Here is a 15213-nt window from a genome sequence, read left to right on the forward strand (position 1 = left end):
CAAAGACCGCGCCCGGGCGGACGCGATCGCGGAGCCGTCGTCGTGGTGCGCGCGGCGCGAGTGCGAGCGACCCGAGGAGTTTGACGAGCGCCCCGATGAATAAAACCAAATTGGCAACAGCCGTGTCAGCATTCAGTCATCCGACGCGCCCCCACAGCACCTCCCCACCCCGCCCCGCGCGCCGCCGCGATGTCGACAAACAGCGACAACTTCGACGAGGACTTCGCGTTCACGCGCGCGCACGTGGGCGAGTCCTTAAACCTCGCGTGCGCGGTCGACGGCTCGCGGGTGAGCATGAAAGCGCTCGAGCTCGCCTTCTCGCTGATGCGACAGAAGGAGCGCGGCGACACGCTCACGCTCGTGCACGTCCCCGACCGCACGTCCCGGGCGCCCGCGTCCGCGTCCCCGGCGCACATCCGAAGCGAGTGCGAGCTCAAGTGCGCCGACGCGCGTATCGACGCCAAGTTCGTGCTCGCGGAGCCGGAGAAGGGCGGGAGCGTGATCACCGCCATCGCGGATGCCGCGGAGCGGGTGCGTTCTATCTCACACTGGTTCCCATACGACCGCGTCGGCGTGGTGAACGCCGTTCCTTGAGGACTTTTGCCGGCGATCGTCTCTCTCCTCCCAGGGTCCCTCGGTTTCAATCCCCGCCCTCGACGCCTTTCAACTCCGCTTCTGACGCCTTTGAACTCCACCCCGACGTTCGCTCGTATGGAACGGCCCTCATCAGGTCCGCGCCGACCTCCTCCTCGTCGGCGCCACCGGTCTGCACGTCGAGCAGGGCGAGGTGCACCGGCCGTCGTTCAGCGTCATGGGGTCCACGTCGGACGGGTCGCTGCGAACGACGAACGTCTCCGTGGCGGTCGTCAAGAGCACGAGCTACGACGTAAAGCGGGGCGGCGCGAAGACGTTCATGCTCGCGACGGACGACTCGCCCGCGGCGCGCGTGGCGTTCGCGCTGCTGGTCACGAAGCTCGCGACGCCCGCGACGAACGACGCGATCAAGATCTTCACCGCGGTGGGCGGGGAGCGCGGGGAGGACATCGTCGCGAAGTACGCGGCGGAGTGCGCGCGGCTGGGGTTCGCGAAGTGCGAGACGAGGGCGGAGTGTCACGAGAAGAGAGTCGAGGCGGGCGAGAGCGTGTCGGACGCCATCCTGAAGGCGGCGAGGGCGTGGGAGGCGGACGCGTTGCTCCTCGGGACGAACGCGTTCTCGAGTAAGACGCTGGGGAGCGTCTCGGACGGGTGCGCGCAGGAGGCGCGGTGCACGACGATCGTGGTGAAGGATCCGCGGGTGTAGAGCGCGGAGCGGAGCGGAGCGCGCGAGGCGACGAGCGCGTCGAATGCTTTTTGTATTTTACCTTCGTAGTGTCTTGTACTTAAGTGTCTTGTCTCTATGTCTCGTCCTAGTGCTCCCAGGTCTCGTCCTAGTGCTCCCAGGTCGCGCGTCGAGCTCTCAACGCGCGCGCCGGGAAAAAAATATGTTCGTCGTCCGTCGTCGAGTCGCGCGGGCGCGATTCGGAACGCGACTCGGAACGGGGAATCGATCGCCGTCCGCGCGAATAATCAAAATCGCCCCCGTCGCCCGTCACAGCGCGTCGCCGTCGTTCATCTCCGGCAACCCGTCCTTCAGGAACATCGTCAGGACGTCGTCCCCAATCTCGTCCGCGTCGAGGCTCCCGTTCGTCGGCGGCACGTCGAACGCGCCTCCGACGCCGCCGCGCTGCGCGCCCTTGCCCGCCGCGCTTCCGCCCGCCATCCCAGCGCCGCCACTCGAATGCTTCCCTCCGAGTTGGTGCTGCCCCATCACCACGCCGGGTCCCACGTGCACGCCGACCATGCCCCCTCCGCCGTCCGGCATCATCCCCGCGGGCATCATCAGCGACCCCCCCGGACCTGGAACGAGCCCGGGCCCCGGACCTGGAACCATCCCGCCGTGCTGCATCATCATCGGCGCCCCGCCCGGGCCCCCGCCGTGGGGGCCTCCCATCACGACGTACCCCCCCGGCGGCGGCTGGCCCGACGCGCCGTTTTTGCTGTCGGCGCCGCCGGGCATCCCGCCGGGCATCCCGCCGCCGTACACGACGGTCATCCCCGCCATGGGCCCGCCGGGTCCCATGTGCATCATCCCGGAGCCGTCCATGTGAGGGCCGCCCATGTGGCCGGGTCCCATGACGAGCCCGCCGCCGGGGCCGCCGGGGCCGTTCATCGCCGGCGAGCCCGTCGTCGGCGGGCCCATGACGCCGCCGACGCCGTCGATGGCCAAGCCCGTCATGAACCCGGCGGCGCCGGACGGCACCGTGCCGTTGTTGTTCACGCCCTGTAAACGCTTCAAGTAGAGGCGGTACTTCTGCAGGTGCGACGCGACGTTCTCTCTCGTGAGCCCCTGCACGCCCATGAGGTCGAGGATCCTCTTCGGCACCGCCTTGTCGATCCCGAGCTGATTCACCGCGGTGACGAACTGCTGATGCAACTCGGGCGACCACACCACCCTCGGTTTCTTCAGGCCGGACGTGTCGTCGTTGTCCTCCACGCCCGCGCCGCCGGCTGTCTCGGTCGCGTCGTTTGATTTTCCTTTTTTCCGTTTGTTATTGTTCCCCTTATTGCTCGCGTCGCCGTCCTTCCCGCCCGACCCGCCGCCGTCCTTTCCTCCGTCGTCGCCGCTCTTGCCGCTCTTCCTCTTCTGCGACCCGCTCCCTTTGCTATCGGTCGCGTTACCGTCCTGCTTATCGTCCGTGTTGGCGTGCGTGTCGCCGCTCACCTCCGGCGCGCCCGACGCGCCGCCGCCTTTGCCCGCCGCCCCGTCTTTGCTCGGCTCGCGCTGCCGCCGGACGACGTGCTGCCAGATGTTACGGAGCTCCTCGAGGCGAACGGGTTTCAAGAGGTAGTCCACCGCGCCGTGAATGATCCCGCGGAGGACGACGTCCGTCGCGCAGTTCGCGGACATCACTGCGGTCGGGGGGGGAGGGGAGAAGAGGGAAGCGAGAGAGGGAAGCGAGCGGACGTCAGCGACGGAAGAGACGAGACGAAGACGACGACGACGACGACGACGACGACGACGCGACGCGGGCGCGCGCGCGGGGTTTAGGTCATTCCCGTTCCGAGCGCGACGCCGCGCGCGACGGGAAAAGTCCTTAAGGATCGGCGTTCACCACGCCGACGGGGTCGTATGGGGACCAGTGTACGGGACGCACTCATGACGGGGACGTCGAGCTCGAGCGCGATGTGCTCCAGGAGTTTGAATCCGTCCATGTCCGGCATGTGCACGTCGCTGAGGACGATGTCGAAGTCGTCCCTGCGCGCGCGCAGGGTCTCGAGAGCCTCCGCGCCGCGCGAGAACGTCGTGACTGTGAAGAGGCGAGAGGAGTGAGGAGGAGAAGTGAGTGAGTGGACCCAATCGGATTCGGTGCGTCGCCGCGCGCGTGGGACGGACGGAAACGGACGCGGGGCGGGCGCCGGGGGGGCACGTCGCTGAGAACGCGCGCGCGGCGGCGTCGAGATACGCGGCACGATGTGGACGTCGCGCCTCGCGACGACGCGCGCGCTCGCGCGAGCGCTCGGGGCGTCGCGCGACGAGGCACCTCGCCGCGCGAAACTGAAGATGCGGTGTGAAATCCCGCGCGTTCGCGCGCGCACCTTCGTACTGGCACCGCTTCAGCATCTTCTCGACGATTCGCAAGCAGAGCGGATCATCGTCCACGACGAGCACGCGAAGGCCAGCGGGGAACACTTTGAGCTCCTTCTTCTCCGCCGTCATCGCCTCCCGCGCTCGATCCGGGCCGTAGGGCTTGTGGGTGACGCTCGAAAAAAAGATTCGTCACCGCCGCGCGCGACGAAGTGAAAGCGGCAACTCTCGCTCCGCGCGCCGCGCGTCGTGCCTCGCGCGCGAGAGCTCGCGACCGTCGAAACTTTCGTTCAGCGCACTCGTTCGATCACGCCGTGCCCTCCTCGCTCCTCTCCTCCGTCGCGCTCCTCGCGCGCGCCACAGTGCCGGACCGCGCGCCCTTGCGGTTCATCGCATTCCGTGCACATTTATTAAAAAAGATGTAGATCTAACCAACGTTAACGAGATCCTTTCGGAACCGTAAATCACGGTCTAAAATCTCTCGTTGCGATTATGCGAGAGCACTTGGATAGGGTTTTTTCAAGACAAAATACTTATGCTCGTTCGTGTACAACGTTGTAGTAAACGTCGGCGCAATTCTCCGCCGTCCCACACACGTGCAAACCGCATACCCTAAAGTATCCCCCTTTAGGGTTGCAATTGTTGCCATTCCTCGACGCGGCGCTTCGCACCCGCGCGCTTCCGCGCTCGCGAACGCCCTCGAACGCCCCGCGCGAACGCCGCCCGTCATGCCCCCTCGCAAAGCCCCCGCGGCGGCGAAGAGAAAGCCCGTCGACGACGCGACGCTGTGGGTCGTCGAGCACGCCGCGGCGGTGGGAATCGACAACGACGTGCTGCTAGATCTCCTCGACGCCGCGAAGGGCGCGACGCGGAGCGGGGAGATGCCCGCGCGAATCGCGCAGCGTCTGTCGCTTCAGATGCTCTCGGACGCGGTCGAGAAGAAAGAGCCCGTGAGCGCGAAGACGTGCAAGCTCCTCGCGAAGCTGGCGCCGCTCGAATCGCTGACGGACGATTCCGAGGAATTGGAGCCCAGAGTCCGCATGTGCGCCGAGGCGGCGTGCCTCGCGAGATCGAAAGGCTGGCCCGCGTTCAAGCTCGCGATCGACGACATGTTTCCCCCGCGCGTGAATCTCGCGAAGCTCGCCAAGGCGGCGCGCGACGACCTCCTGAGCGCGCACAAGAGGTGTAAATCTCCCGGCGCGAGCGAAAAGCCGTTCAACGCCGCGCGCAAGAAACACGGCGCGCACAAAGCCGACTCCGCCGCGGCGCGCAAAGACCTCGCGTCCGTCGTGAGCGCGCACGCCGCGACGCTCGGGTCGACGTCGCTTCAGCGTCTCATCGAGGACATCACCGCGGGGGCGTACATTCCTCCGCCCGGCGTGCCCAAGGCGACGCTCGCCGGCGTCAGGGTGGGTTCCCCGGGGACGAGGCGCGCGGCGGCGGCGGCGGACGACGACGGCGGCGGCGGCGCGACGGGCGGCGAGCGCCGGAAGTCGATGCTTCGCACGCCGACGAAGAAGACCAAGAATAAGCGCGCGCGAGAGGAAGAGGAAGCGGTCGAGATCGAGAAGGCTGACGACGACGCGGGGGATGAGGACGACGTCTACGCGCCGCCCGCGGACGACGCCGGCGACCCGTGGAACCGCCTCGCGATGGCCGCGGTGTCGCCGTCGCCGTCGCAGAAGAAGAAGCAGAAGGAGGCGTTGGCGAAGGTTGTCGCGGCGTCCCCCGCGGCGAAACGCGCGAAGATTGGGGCTGGCGAGCCGAAGCCGAGCACGCCGGTCGGAAGAGTCGTGAACGCGCTCGCGCCAGGGCTGTGGCGTCGACGCGCGTTGGGGCTGGCGAAAGAGCCGGAGCACAAGCGGTTCAACTCGGACGGCGAAGAAGAAGAAGAAGACGACGACGACGACGACGCGTTCGGGATCATGCCCACGCAGGCGGCGCCGACGGAGGAGGACCTCGAGGCGGAGGCGAAGTCCAAGTCGGCCAAGCAACCCGGGTTCTTGAGCCGGGTGTTCGGCGGACGCAAGAAGGACGCCGACGCCGCGGGGACGCTGGCCGAGGACGCGGACTACGCACCCCCCGGCGGCGGCGGCGGTTCATCTTCCGACGACGACGATGACGACGACGACGAATCCTTGAAGAAGCGGCTGTTGGCGAGCCCCGGCGGCGGGTTCTACGGCGGCACCCCGCGGAAAAGCCGCGGCGGCCCGCCCCTGATTCCGAAACCGCTCGGCGTCGCGAACCGACACTCCAACGCGCGCGGGGGCACGATCAAGGCGGCGAGATCGGCGGGCAACACGCCGGGCGGGTCGACGCCCGGCGGCGCCGGCGGCGGCGCGGGGATCGCGCCGCAAAAGAAGGAGAGGACGCCGTGGGCGGAGGAGGACGTGGACTTTCTCCTCGAGGGGTACGAAAAGTTTGGCCCGGACGGAGAAGACTCGAAGACGATGTGGGCGGACATCCTCATCGCGGGCATGAAACAAAACCTGTTCAAGGACCGCACGTCCATGGACTTGAAGGATAAGTACCGGAACATAAAAATCAAGAGAGCGAGAGAGGCGGCGAACGCGCTCGAGGAGGAGGAGGAGGGCGGCGGCGGTCTGTGGACGCTCATCGCCGGGAAGAAGAGACGCCGACGGAGCATGAACAAGATAAAGAACGCGATCACGGGCGAATTGGAGAGGCGGCCGGGGAAGGCGAACCGGCACTCGAACTTCGCGCACACCTCCGGGGTCACGCAGGAGGGCGTGCGGAAGATGCGGCAGCGGTGGACCGCGGAGGAGGAGGACTGCCTGCGGAAGGGCATGGCGGAGTTTAACCCGCCGGGGAAGGAGGGCCCCACGGATTGGATCTCCATCCTGGACAAGTACGACACGGTGATGATCGATCGCACGTCCATGGACTTGAAGGACAAGTGGAGGAACATGAAGAAGAAGATGGACAAGGAGCGCGCGGATCGCATCGCCGCCGCGCTCGCGGACGCGGGCGAAGAAGCGTCCTCGTGAAGCGACTGAAGCGGCGCGCGGTAGTACCTGTATTCGTTTGGTTTCGTTGTATGATCTTATAGTCTAGTCGTCGACGACGCGATGATTGTGAAATACCCACGGAAGTACTGTACGTCACGAACGCTCCGCTCCGCGCGCGATGAAACGCTAACGCGCTACTCTTTACCTACTACACGTGCCCATTCTACGCCCGCCTACCTATGCTAATCGAACTCGAACCACCGCTCGCCCACGTCCTCGAGCCTCGGCACGCGTTCCTCCGCGCGCGCGATCGCGAAGACGTCCAGCTTCACGTCCTCCGTCTCCTCCTCCAACCCCGCGCGAAGCAGCGCGCTCGCGACGACGCGACGCTCGAAGACCAGCCCGGCCGCCGTCAACAGCTCCGGGATGCGATCCGCGCCCGCGCGGTGCTCTGGCGCGGGGTTGACGATCACCCCCACGCCGTGCGGCGACCGCATCGCGCGCGCGAGGGCGGAGACGACGCCGTCGGCCATGCCGTGGTCGTGCACGACGTCCGCGCCGAGAACGACGTCGGCGGTTCCGTCGACGTCGCGCACGTCGCGCGCGTCGTTCCAGTCCAACGCCTTCGCGACGCACCTCGACGCGATCGCCGCCGCCGCCGCCGTCGCGTCGTCGTCGACGACGCCGGCCTCTCCCTCGCGGCGGCGCGATCGCGCTCTCCGCACCCGCACGCCGCCGCCGCGCGCGATGTTATACCGCATGTTCGCCACCGCGTCGTCGTCGACGTCGGTCAACGTCGCCGCGTCGGCGCCGAGCGCCGCGGCTGCCATGCCGACCGCGCCGAGCCCCGCACCGAGCTCGAGCACGTCCTTCCCGCGCACGAGCGCGGGGTGCAGCGCGAGGACGCGCGCGAGGACGATCGCGCTCGGCCACGCGATGTTCGGCACGCGTCGCTTCTCGCCGCCGCCGAGGGCGGGGTCCTCGCGCGCGCGACGGAGGATCAGCGCGAGCGGCGCGTTTCGTCGCCCGACGTCGCACCGCGCGTACGACGGCTCGACGCTCGCGTCGCCGCCGACGCTCGGGAACGGCACCCCGCGCGGGCATCTCCGCGCGCAGAGCTCCGCGAGGTCGCCCGCGGCGGCGGCGACGTCGGGGGAGGGGTGCGTCGTGAGGCGGACGACCGCGCGGTGGGCGCGATGGAAGCCGAGCGCGGCGACGAACTCGTCGTCCGCGTCGACCGCCGCGGTCGCGCGCTCGAGCGCGTCCGCGAGCGCGTCGGGGGAGGAGGACGGCGCGAGGAGGACGGACGCGAGCTCCGCGGCGGCGTCCGCGAGGACGCGCCACGGGCCGTCGTCGTCGTCGCCGCCGCCGCCGCCGCCGCGCATCGCGGACTGATGCCGACAGCGACTGGACAGGACGAGGCGACGCTGACACATCAGTCACTTCGATCATAACGGAGTCGCGCGCCGTCGCCATGGCCGCGCTCGTCGCGGTCCCCCCCCTCGCGCGCGCGCGCTTCGGGCGCTCGCCCGACGCGGAGGTCCCGTCCTCCTCCTCCGCGCGCGCGTCGCCGCCGCCTTCCGTCGGCGCGCGGTCGCGGCGCCGACGATCGGGAGCGCGTCTTCGCGCGCTCCCGCTCGACGCGACGACGCTGACGACGCTGACGACGACGACGGCGACGACGACGTCCGCGTCCGCGTCCGCGCTGTTCGACGTCGCGCTGTTCGGCCTCGGGAACCCGTTCGCGGACGCCGCGAAGGACGCGAACGGCGGCGACCTCCCCGGCTGGTTCCCCGCCGCGTCGTTCTTCGCCTACGTCTTCATCACGCGCGAGGTTGGGAAGATCCGACGCGAGCAAGAGCGGAAAGCGATGGAGAAGGCGCGCGCGGCCGCCGCGGAGAGCGCGCAGAAGGCCGTGGAAGGGATCACCCCGGAGGCGTGGGCGAAGCTCGTGATATGTCTCCTCATCGACGGCGTCGGCGACAGCTCGTTCTTGCTCCCGGGAGTGGGCGAGTTCTCCGACGCGGCGTACGCGCCCCTCGAGGCGTTCCTCCTCGGGCAGCTGTTTCGCTCCAACGCGATCTCGAGTCTGGGGTTCGTCGAGGAGGCGCTGCCGTTCACGGACGTCTTACCGACGGCGACGCTCGCGTGGGTGATCGAGGAGTTCTTCGGCGACACGTGGGTCGCGCGGAGGTTAGGGATCAATGGGATCCCGCCGAAGCCGGCGAAGGATGCCGCCGCCGACGCGAACGACGGCGGCGGAGAGGAAAAGGAAAAGAAGAAGGGGTGGTTTAAGTAAGGTTAAGGTGTCCTATCAAAGAAGAAAGTCGCGACGCTAACTTAAGACGCGACTCGTCGCTCGGGTTCAGCTCTTCTTCGCGGCGGCCTTGTTCTTCCTCGCGAGGTACCGCGCGCGCGCATCCTCCACGGCCTGGTCCGTGTTCTTCCGCCCGCTCGCCTCGCGCGTCCTCTCCGCCTCCGCCTCCGCCGCCGCCGCCGCCGCCTTCTCCGCGTTCGCTCCCGTCCGCTCCTCCGCCAGCGCGCCGCCGCTGAGCCGCCCGACGTCCACGTCCCCTAACCGCGGCATCACCTGCGCGGCCCACTCGGGTTCGATCCTGCACACGCCCTTGATGAATGGCCGCGTCGTGGACACGAGCGAGTGAAACACGACCCACTCCGGAAGCAAACCGGTGACGTCGTCGGCGAGCGACCGCGCGACGGACGGGTGCGCTTCGGCTATCATGGACGCGTCCGCGCCGAAGGTTCGGAAGCCGTTGTGCCGCGGGAGCCGCCGCGCGAGCTTGTTCGCGAACCCGACGCAGATAGCCTTCCTGAGGTCCGTGACGTCCCCGCGTCTCTGGGTTTGGGTTTGGTTTTTTTCGACGCCGTCGCGGTCGCGTTTCCCGCCTCTTCCGCCGTCCCCGTCCCCGTTTCCCCCGTCCCTGTCCCCGTTTCCCCTGTCCATGTCCCTGTCCCTGCCCCTGTCCCTGAACACCCCCAACAGCTGCTTACGGACGTCCCTCGCGAACTCCATCCCGCGGTCGTTCAAACCGTGCTCCTCGCAAAACCTCCGCCGGTGCCCTCCGCGCGCCCACGCCTCGTACGTCCTCAGCAACACGACGTGATCGCCCATCTTCGTCTCGTCCGCGCTCGCGATCGGCGGTGGCCGGTCCCGGTCTCGACCGTCTCGACCCTGACCCTGACCCTGACCCTGACCCTTCCCACCGCCCGAACCACCCACGAACACGCGCTCCACGCTCAGCATCGCGGCGACGGTAGCCATCTCTTCGACGATGCCGCGTCGCCGCGCCTCGAGCATCGCCCTCGCGAGCTGCGGCTCCACGGGGAGCGGCGACATCTCGCGTCCCATCTCCGTGATCTCGCCGTCGACGTCGATCGCGCCGAGGACGTACAGCTGTCTCAGCGCGTCCGTCATCGCGGCCCCGTCGGGCTTGTCGAGAAAGTCGAAATCCAACACGGACAAGCCTTTTATCCTCAGCATCTTGAGGTACAACACGACGCCCACGAGCGACGTCCTCTGAGAGGCGTTCCCAAAAAAAGGTTCATCGGTCAGTTGAAAGGGGACGCGATCAAATGTTGAAATCGAGCGGTGGGTGAAAAACGTTTGTATAGAACGCGCCTGAATCTCCGGCACGGTGACGATCGGCATGTCGTGCTCGAACGCGTCTCTCGTGTACAGACGGAAACACCGCCCGGGCTGCGTCCGCCCAGCGCGTCCCGCGCGCTGACGCGCCTGCACCGCGCTCACGGCTGTGATCTTCAACGCGTCGCACCCCGTCTCCGGGTCGTATACGTTCTGCTTCACCACGCCTGGATCCACGACGAAAACCACGCCGGGCACCGTGAGCGACGTCTCCGCGATGTTCGTCGCGACGACGATGCGGCGGCACGCACGCGGCGGCGCGCAGAACACCCTCGCCTGCGCCTCGGGAGGCAGCGCGGCGTACAGCGGAAGGATCTGCGCGTCGTCGCACTCCGTCTCGTCCGCGTCTCTCACGCGCTCGTTAAGCCGCTTACACGCGCTCTCGATCTCTTCTTGGCCGGTGAGAAACAGCAGGATATCCCCGGGGCCCTGGCTCCTGTGCAGGTCCCACGTCGTCTCGATCGCCGTCTCCAAGTACGACCGCGGGCGTTCGCTCGCGTACGCGATGTCGACCGGGAAGACGCGACCGGGGACGTGGTACACCGGGCAGTCGCCGAAGTAGGCGCTGAGGGTCGAGGGTCCGTCGTACGAAGCGACGTCGGGGTGGCGTTCAAAGGCGTCAGTCAGCTGGAGTTGAAAGGCGTCGAGGGCGGGCATTGAAAGCGAGGGGTGGGCGAAGAGAAATGCATGCCGGGAAGTAAAGTCCTCCAGGAACGGCGTGCACCGCGCGAACGGGGTCGTATGGGGACCGGCGTGATAAGAGAACGCGCCTGAACTTCTCCGACTCCAGCGTCGCGGACGTGATCACGAGCTTCAGCGTCGGCTTCCGCGTCCGCACGAGGAGCTTCAGGAGGCCGAACAGGACGTCCGTGTTCAGCGAGCGCTCGTGCGCTTCGTCGAGGATCACGACGCCGTACTTCGAGAGGCTCGGGTCTTCGAGGCACTCGCGCAGCAGCGTGCCGTCGGTGACGTACTTGATCCGCGTGTCGCGTCCGGAGCAGTCCTCGAACCGGACGGTGTAGCCGACGAGGCCGCCGACGGGGACGTTCATCTCGTGCGCGACGCGGCGCGCGACGGACACCGCGGCGACGCGCCTGGGCTGCGTGACGACGATCCCGGTGGAGGAGGACGACGGCGGCGCGTTGTTGTCCCCCGAGGACGACGACAGGTTCGCGCGGTGTAAGATCTGCGAGATCTGCGTCGTCTTCCCCGAGCCCGTCTCGCCGATGACGACGACGACCGGGTTCGCTCGCACCGCCTCGACGATCTCGGACGCGTACCGCGTGACCGGCAGGTCGCTCGCGGAGGACGCATACGGGTCGCCGCCGTCATCCTCGCGGTCGCCCTCTGGCGGCGGCGGCGGCATCCCGTCAACAATGCGAAATGCGAGCGCGTCGTCTCGCGTTTTAGTCGCAACTTAGAATTCGCCATCACGATCAACGCGCGCGCGTCCTCTCGTCAGTGCGAGCGGCGCCGGGATGGGTCGCGGCAGGCTCGAGTCCCTGCTCGGCGTGAAGCCGGGCGGCGGAAAGGCGAAGAGGCCGTCCGCCGCGGGCGGGAGCATCCTCCAGGCGGCGAAGGAGGCGAGCGCGCGAGCGAAGGCGGCCAAGAGGGGGGGAGGGAACGACGATCGGAGTAAAAATCGCGGCGGCGTCGCGTCGACGCCGCCGCCGCGGAGGGACGAATCGCGCGCGGCGCCGAAGGAACCGCCGCCGCCGCAGCGCGCGTCGAGATGGACGGAGGAGGAGGAGGAGGATGAGGACGACGCGCCGGCGCCGGTCCGACCCGCGGAGAAGTCGCGGTGGGGAGACGACGCGGCGTCGGAAGACGACGACGACGACGACGACGACGACGACGACGAGCGACACCGAGCGCGCGACGCCCCCGCGGCGGAGCCCGCGAAACCGCCGGCGCCCGAGTCCGTCGCGGAGCGCGCGATACGCGAAGCGATGGAGTTCAAGATCGCGAACCTGGAGCGCGATATGATGGAGGCGGACGAAGACGGCGAGATCCCGACCGCGGACGCTCGCGGGAGACCGGCGGCGGCGACGAAGGAGAATCTGCTCGACACCCCGAGCGACGACGGCGACGGCGACGACACCCCGGGACGTCCCGCGCCGCGCGAGGACGACGCGCGCGCGCCGCCTCGCGGCGGAAACGACGAGGAAGACGCGCGCGCCGAGCCGAACCCGAACGACGTGGACCCGGACCTGGACGAACTCGACGACGCCGCCGCCGCCGCCGCCGCGCCGCCGCCGCGTCGCCGCCGTTCGCCGTCGCCGTCGCCGCCGCCCGCGTCGCCGACGCCGTCGCCGTCGCCGTCCCCACCCCGCGGCCCGCGCGTGTTCGACACCATGGCCGGATGCAGGTCCGTGTTCGAGTACCAGCAGCTGAACAGAATCGACGAGGGGACGTACGGCGTCGTGTTCAGAGCGCGGGATAAGAACACCGGCGTCGTGCGCGCGTTGAAAAAAATAAAGATGGAGAAGGAACGCGAGGGGTTCCCGCTCACGGCGCTGCGCGAGGCGAACATCCTGCTGTCGATGCAACATCCGAACATCGTGGACGTCACCGAGATGGTCGTCGGGCACACGTTGGACAGCGTGTTCATGGTCATGGAGTTTGCGGATCACGACTTGAAGGGACTGATGGAGACGATGTCGAAGCCGTTTAGCGTGCCGGAGGTGAAGTGTCTCATGCTGCAGCTCCTGTCCGGGGTGTCGTACTTGCACGATAACTGGGTCCTTCACCGCGACTTGAAGACGTCGAACGTTCTCGTGAACAACCGAGGCGAGCTGAAGATCTGCGACTTTGGTTTAGCGCGGCAGTACAGCGACCCGCTGCGAGCGTACACGCGCGTCGTCGTGACTTTGTGGTACAGAGCGCCGGAGTTGTTGCTCGGGACGAAGATGTACGACACCGCGATCGACGTGTGGAGCTTAGGGTGCATCATGGGCGAGTTACTCGGGAAAGAGCCGCTGTTCCAAGGGAAGACGGAGACGGACCAGGTGGACAGGATCTTCAAGCTGTTGGGCACGCCGAACGAGAAAATCTGGCCGGATTTCCCGTCTCTGCCCGCGGCGAAAAAACTGACGACCGCGCGCCAGCAGCCGTACAACCAGCTCCGCAGGAAGTTCCCGAAGATATCCCCGAACGGCGGCCCGTGCGTGAGCGACCTCGGGTTCGATCTCCTGAACAAACTCCTCGCGTACGACCCGAAACGACGCGTCACCGCCGAGGACGCGTCGACGCACGCGTTTTTCGCGGAGCACCCGCCTCCGAAGGAAAAGCGGGATATGCCGACGTACCCGTCGAAGGCGTCGGGGGAAGGGTACGCCGCGGCGAGGCGCGCGGCGATGAAGAGGGACGAGGATGTCGCGAGGCGCGCGGCGATGGAGGCGGATCCGCTCGAGGCGCAGAGGATCAGAGAGGAAGCCGCGGCGGCGCGCGGGGCGGGGGGGGGCGGGTTGTTCTCGCAGTTTTGACGGCGGCCGCCGTCGCCGTCGCCGTCGCGTTCATTAGGGTGATGTTGGCATTCGCATCGTACATCACGACAGCGCGCATCGTATACATCATATTTATACATCGTGCAGTCAGTATGTGCACGTCATCGTCGCATCCCCGGCAGCGGCGGGTCGTGCTCGGGTATCGCCACTCGCCACGTCACGTCGAGCTCCGTCCCCGCCGCCTTGAGCGTATTCGCGACCGGGCACCTGCTCTCGACCGCGCGCTTCAGCTCCTCTACGCGCCGCGCGATCGTGCTCGCGCCGTGCGCGTCTTCGCTCAGCCCCAAGTGCACGATCGCGGTGCCGGTCACGCGCGCGAGCTTCGCGTCGCACGGGGGCGTCTTATCGATCGGCAGCGCCGTCGCCCCGCGGTCGTCCCTGGAGGCGACGTACTCGAAGTGAATCCCTTTGAGCTTCATCCGCGGGGACATGTGCCTGGCGACGTACGCCGCGGTCGCTTGCTCGCACCCGATGAGCGCGGCGACGAGGAGCTCCACCGGCTGCGGCGCGGCGTCCTGGCCTCCCATCGACGCGGGGACGTCCGTGGCGATGGAGTGGTTTCGAGCGGTGACGGCGCATCCGGTCCGGATGCCGACGCCGGAGACTTCGTACGTCTTCACGCTGCCGTCCACCGCGGAGGACGACGCCGAGGAGGACGCGGAAGCGGACGTCGAGGACGCGACGCCGCGGCGCGACAGCGCGGAAGAGACCCACGTCGGCGCCCGCGCGAGGAGGGAGACAGCGCGCGACATGTTAAATGAGAAGATGTGAACTGTATCTTTGAGAGATCTTCCAATCGCGCGCTTCGCGCTTCCGAGAGTTTCGGACGTCGACGAGGACGCCGACCTGCGGCGCGTCCGAAACGGCGCCGCGCACACGCGCCCGCGCCCTTCCCGGGACGACACGCAGCGCGCATTCTGATTCTCGTCGACGACAAGGTACGCCTCATCGCGATCGCGTCCCTCGAGAATCGTCGCGCGCGCCCGCGCGCGTCGCTCGCCGGCGCCGCGAATCGTCGGTCCTCGTCGGCGTTCGCTCCGCGTGGATATCGCGTCGCTTTTTTCTCGCGTCGCCGCCGTCGCGCCGCGGTCGCGTTCGCGCGCACGCGACGCCGCGGCGACGCCGCGGCGATGCGCGACGTCGTGATGTGACCCGTACGACGCAAACGATATCGCCGGCGGCGTCGTTCGCGCCGTCGTTCGCGCGTCCCCGCACGTCGCCGCCGCGCCGAAACCCTCGATTCCAGGGATCCGGTGGATTCATTCGACGGGGCGATTCGACGCGAACGATCGAATGAATCCTTCCCCCGTCGCCGACCCCTCCGTCCACCCCTCGTCCACCACTCACCCACCCACCCACCCCTCCCTCCCTCCCTCATTTCATCGCAGAAGCGCTAAAAGCTCCTCGTCAGTAAAGAAGATGGGCGCGAAAGATGCGGCGAAGAACGAG

At 67.9% G+C, this 15213-nt stretch overlaps 9 protein-coding genes across 9 annotated transcripts; 5 read left to right on the top strand and 4 right to left on the bottom strand.

Moving 5' to 3' along the window:
- Window positions 1-189: 189 nt before the first annotated feature.
- MICPUCDRAFT_52651 (uncharacterized protein) lies at window positions 190-594 on the top strand (the record flags this gene model as incomplete). Its single annotated transcript, XM_003062789.1, has 1 exon — window positions 190-594. One exon carries the CDS (start codon window positions 190-192, stop codon window positions 592-594), a length of 405 nt encoding a protein of 134 aa, XP_003062835.1.
- A 217-nt stretch (window positions 595-811) lies between these two features.
- Window positions 812-1300, top strand: MICPUCDRAFT_52652 (uncharacterized protein; the record flags this gene model as incomplete). Its single annotated transcript, XM_003062790.1, has 1 exon — window positions 812-1300. One exon carries the CDS (start codon window positions 812-814, stop codon window positions 1298-1300), a length of 489 nt encoding a protein of 162 aa, XP_003062836.1.
- A 52-nt stretch (window positions 1301-1352) lies between these two features.
- MICPUCDRAFT_52653 (g2-like myb-transcription factor with a n-terminal response regulator receiver domain) lies at window positions 1353-3976 on the bottom strand. Its single transcript, XM_003062996.1, has 3 exons — window positions 3637-3976; window positions 3195-3347; window positions 1353-2949 (listed from the first exon to the last, which is right to left on the bottom strand). Exons 1-3 carry the CDS (start codon window positions 3755-3757, stop codon window positions 1589-1591), a joined length of 1635 nt encoding a protein of 544 aa, XP_003063042.1. The 5' UTR covers window positions 3758-3976; the 3' UTR covers window positions 1353-1588.
- A 377-nt stretch (window positions 3977-4353) lies between these two features.
- MICPUCDRAFT_52654 (uncharacterized protein) lies at window positions 4354-6749 on the top strand (the record flags this gene model as incomplete). The annotated part of the gene is made up of 1 exon (XM_003062791.1): window positions 4354-6749. One exon carries the CDS (start codon window positions 4354-4356, stop codon window positions 6631-6633), a length of 2280 nt encoding a protein of 759 aa, XP_003062837.1. The 3' UTR covers window positions 6634-6749.
- Window positions 6750-6791: 42 nt separating this feature from the next.
- Window positions 6792-7979, bottom strand: MICPUCDRAFT_52655 (uncharacterized protein; the record flags this gene model as incomplete). The annotated part of the gene is made up of 1 exon (XM_003062997.1): window positions 6792-7979. The coding sequence occupies one exon, from the start codon at window positions 7977-7979 to the stop codon at window positions 6837-6839; it is 1143 nt and encodes a 380-aa protein (XP_003063043.1). The 3' UTR covers window positions 6792-6836.
- Window positions 7980-8533: 554 nt separating this feature from the next.
- On the top strand, window positions 8534-8761 carry MICPUCDRAFT_12079 (uncharacterized protein; the record flags this gene model as incomplete). The annotated part of the gene is made up of 1 exon (XM_003062792.1): window positions 8534-8761. A coding segment is annotated over one exon (228 nt), but the record flags the coding sequence as incomplete, so codon positions are not given.
- A 198-nt stretch (window positions 8762-8959) lies between these two features.
- Window positions 8960-11624, bottom strand: MICPUCDRAFT_71074 (RNA helicase, splicing factor; the record flags this gene model as incomplete). The annotated part of the gene is made up of 3 exons (XM_003062998.1): window positions 8960-10132; window positions 10235-10823; window positions 11029-11624. The coding sequence occupies 3 exons, from the start codon at window positions 11622-11624 to the stop codon at window positions 8960-8962; spliced, it is 2358 nt and encodes a 785-aa protein (XP_003063044.1).
- Window positions 11625-12738: 1114 nt separating this feature from the next.
- MICPUCDRAFT_22143 (uncharacterized protein) lies at window positions 12739-13743 on the top strand (the record flags this gene model as incomplete). The annotated part of the gene is made up of 1 exon (XM_003062793.1): window positions 12739-13743. The coding sequence occupies one exon, from the start codon at window positions 12739-12741 to the stop codon at window positions 13741-13743; it is 1005 nt and encodes a 334-aa protein (XP_003062839.1).
- A 122-nt stretch (window positions 13744-13865) lies between these two features.
- Window positions 13866-14516, bottom strand: MICPUCDRAFT_52659 (uncharacterized protein; the record flags this gene model as incomplete). Its single annotated transcript, XM_003062999.1, has 1 exon — window positions 13866-14516. One exon carries the CDS (start codon window positions 14514-14516, stop codon window positions 13866-13868), a length of 651 nt encoding a protein of 216 aa, XP_003063045.1.
- Between the last annotated feature and the right edge of the window lie 697 nt (window positions 14517-15213).

This window comes from Micromonas pusilla (assembly GCF_000151265.4).
Source record: "Micromonas pusilla CCMP1545 genomic scaffold MICPUCscaffold_13, whole genome shotgun sequence".
Classification (NCBI taxonomy): Eukaryota; Viridiplantae; Chlorophyta; class Mamiellophyceae; order Mamiellales; family Mamiellaceae; genus Micromonas; species Micromonas pusilla.

What these genes read in the sequence shown, in the direction of transcription:
- MICPUCDRAFT_52653 (XM_003062996.1), bottom strand. Translation starts at nt 3,757, where the DNA reads ATGACGGCGGAGAAGAAGGAGCTCAAAGTGTTCCCCGCTGGCCTTCGC. An exon ending in GAAGCGGTGCCAGTACGAAG is followed by an intron (nt 3,348 to 3,636) that starts GTGCGCGCGCGA and finishes GCCTCTTCACAG; the next exon opens with TCACGACGTTCTCGCGCGGC. An exon ending in GCTCGACGTCCCCGTCATGA is followed by an intron (nt 2,950 to 3,194) that starts GTGCGTCCCGTA and finishes CCCCGACCGCAG; the next exon opens with TGATGTCCGCGAACTGCGCG.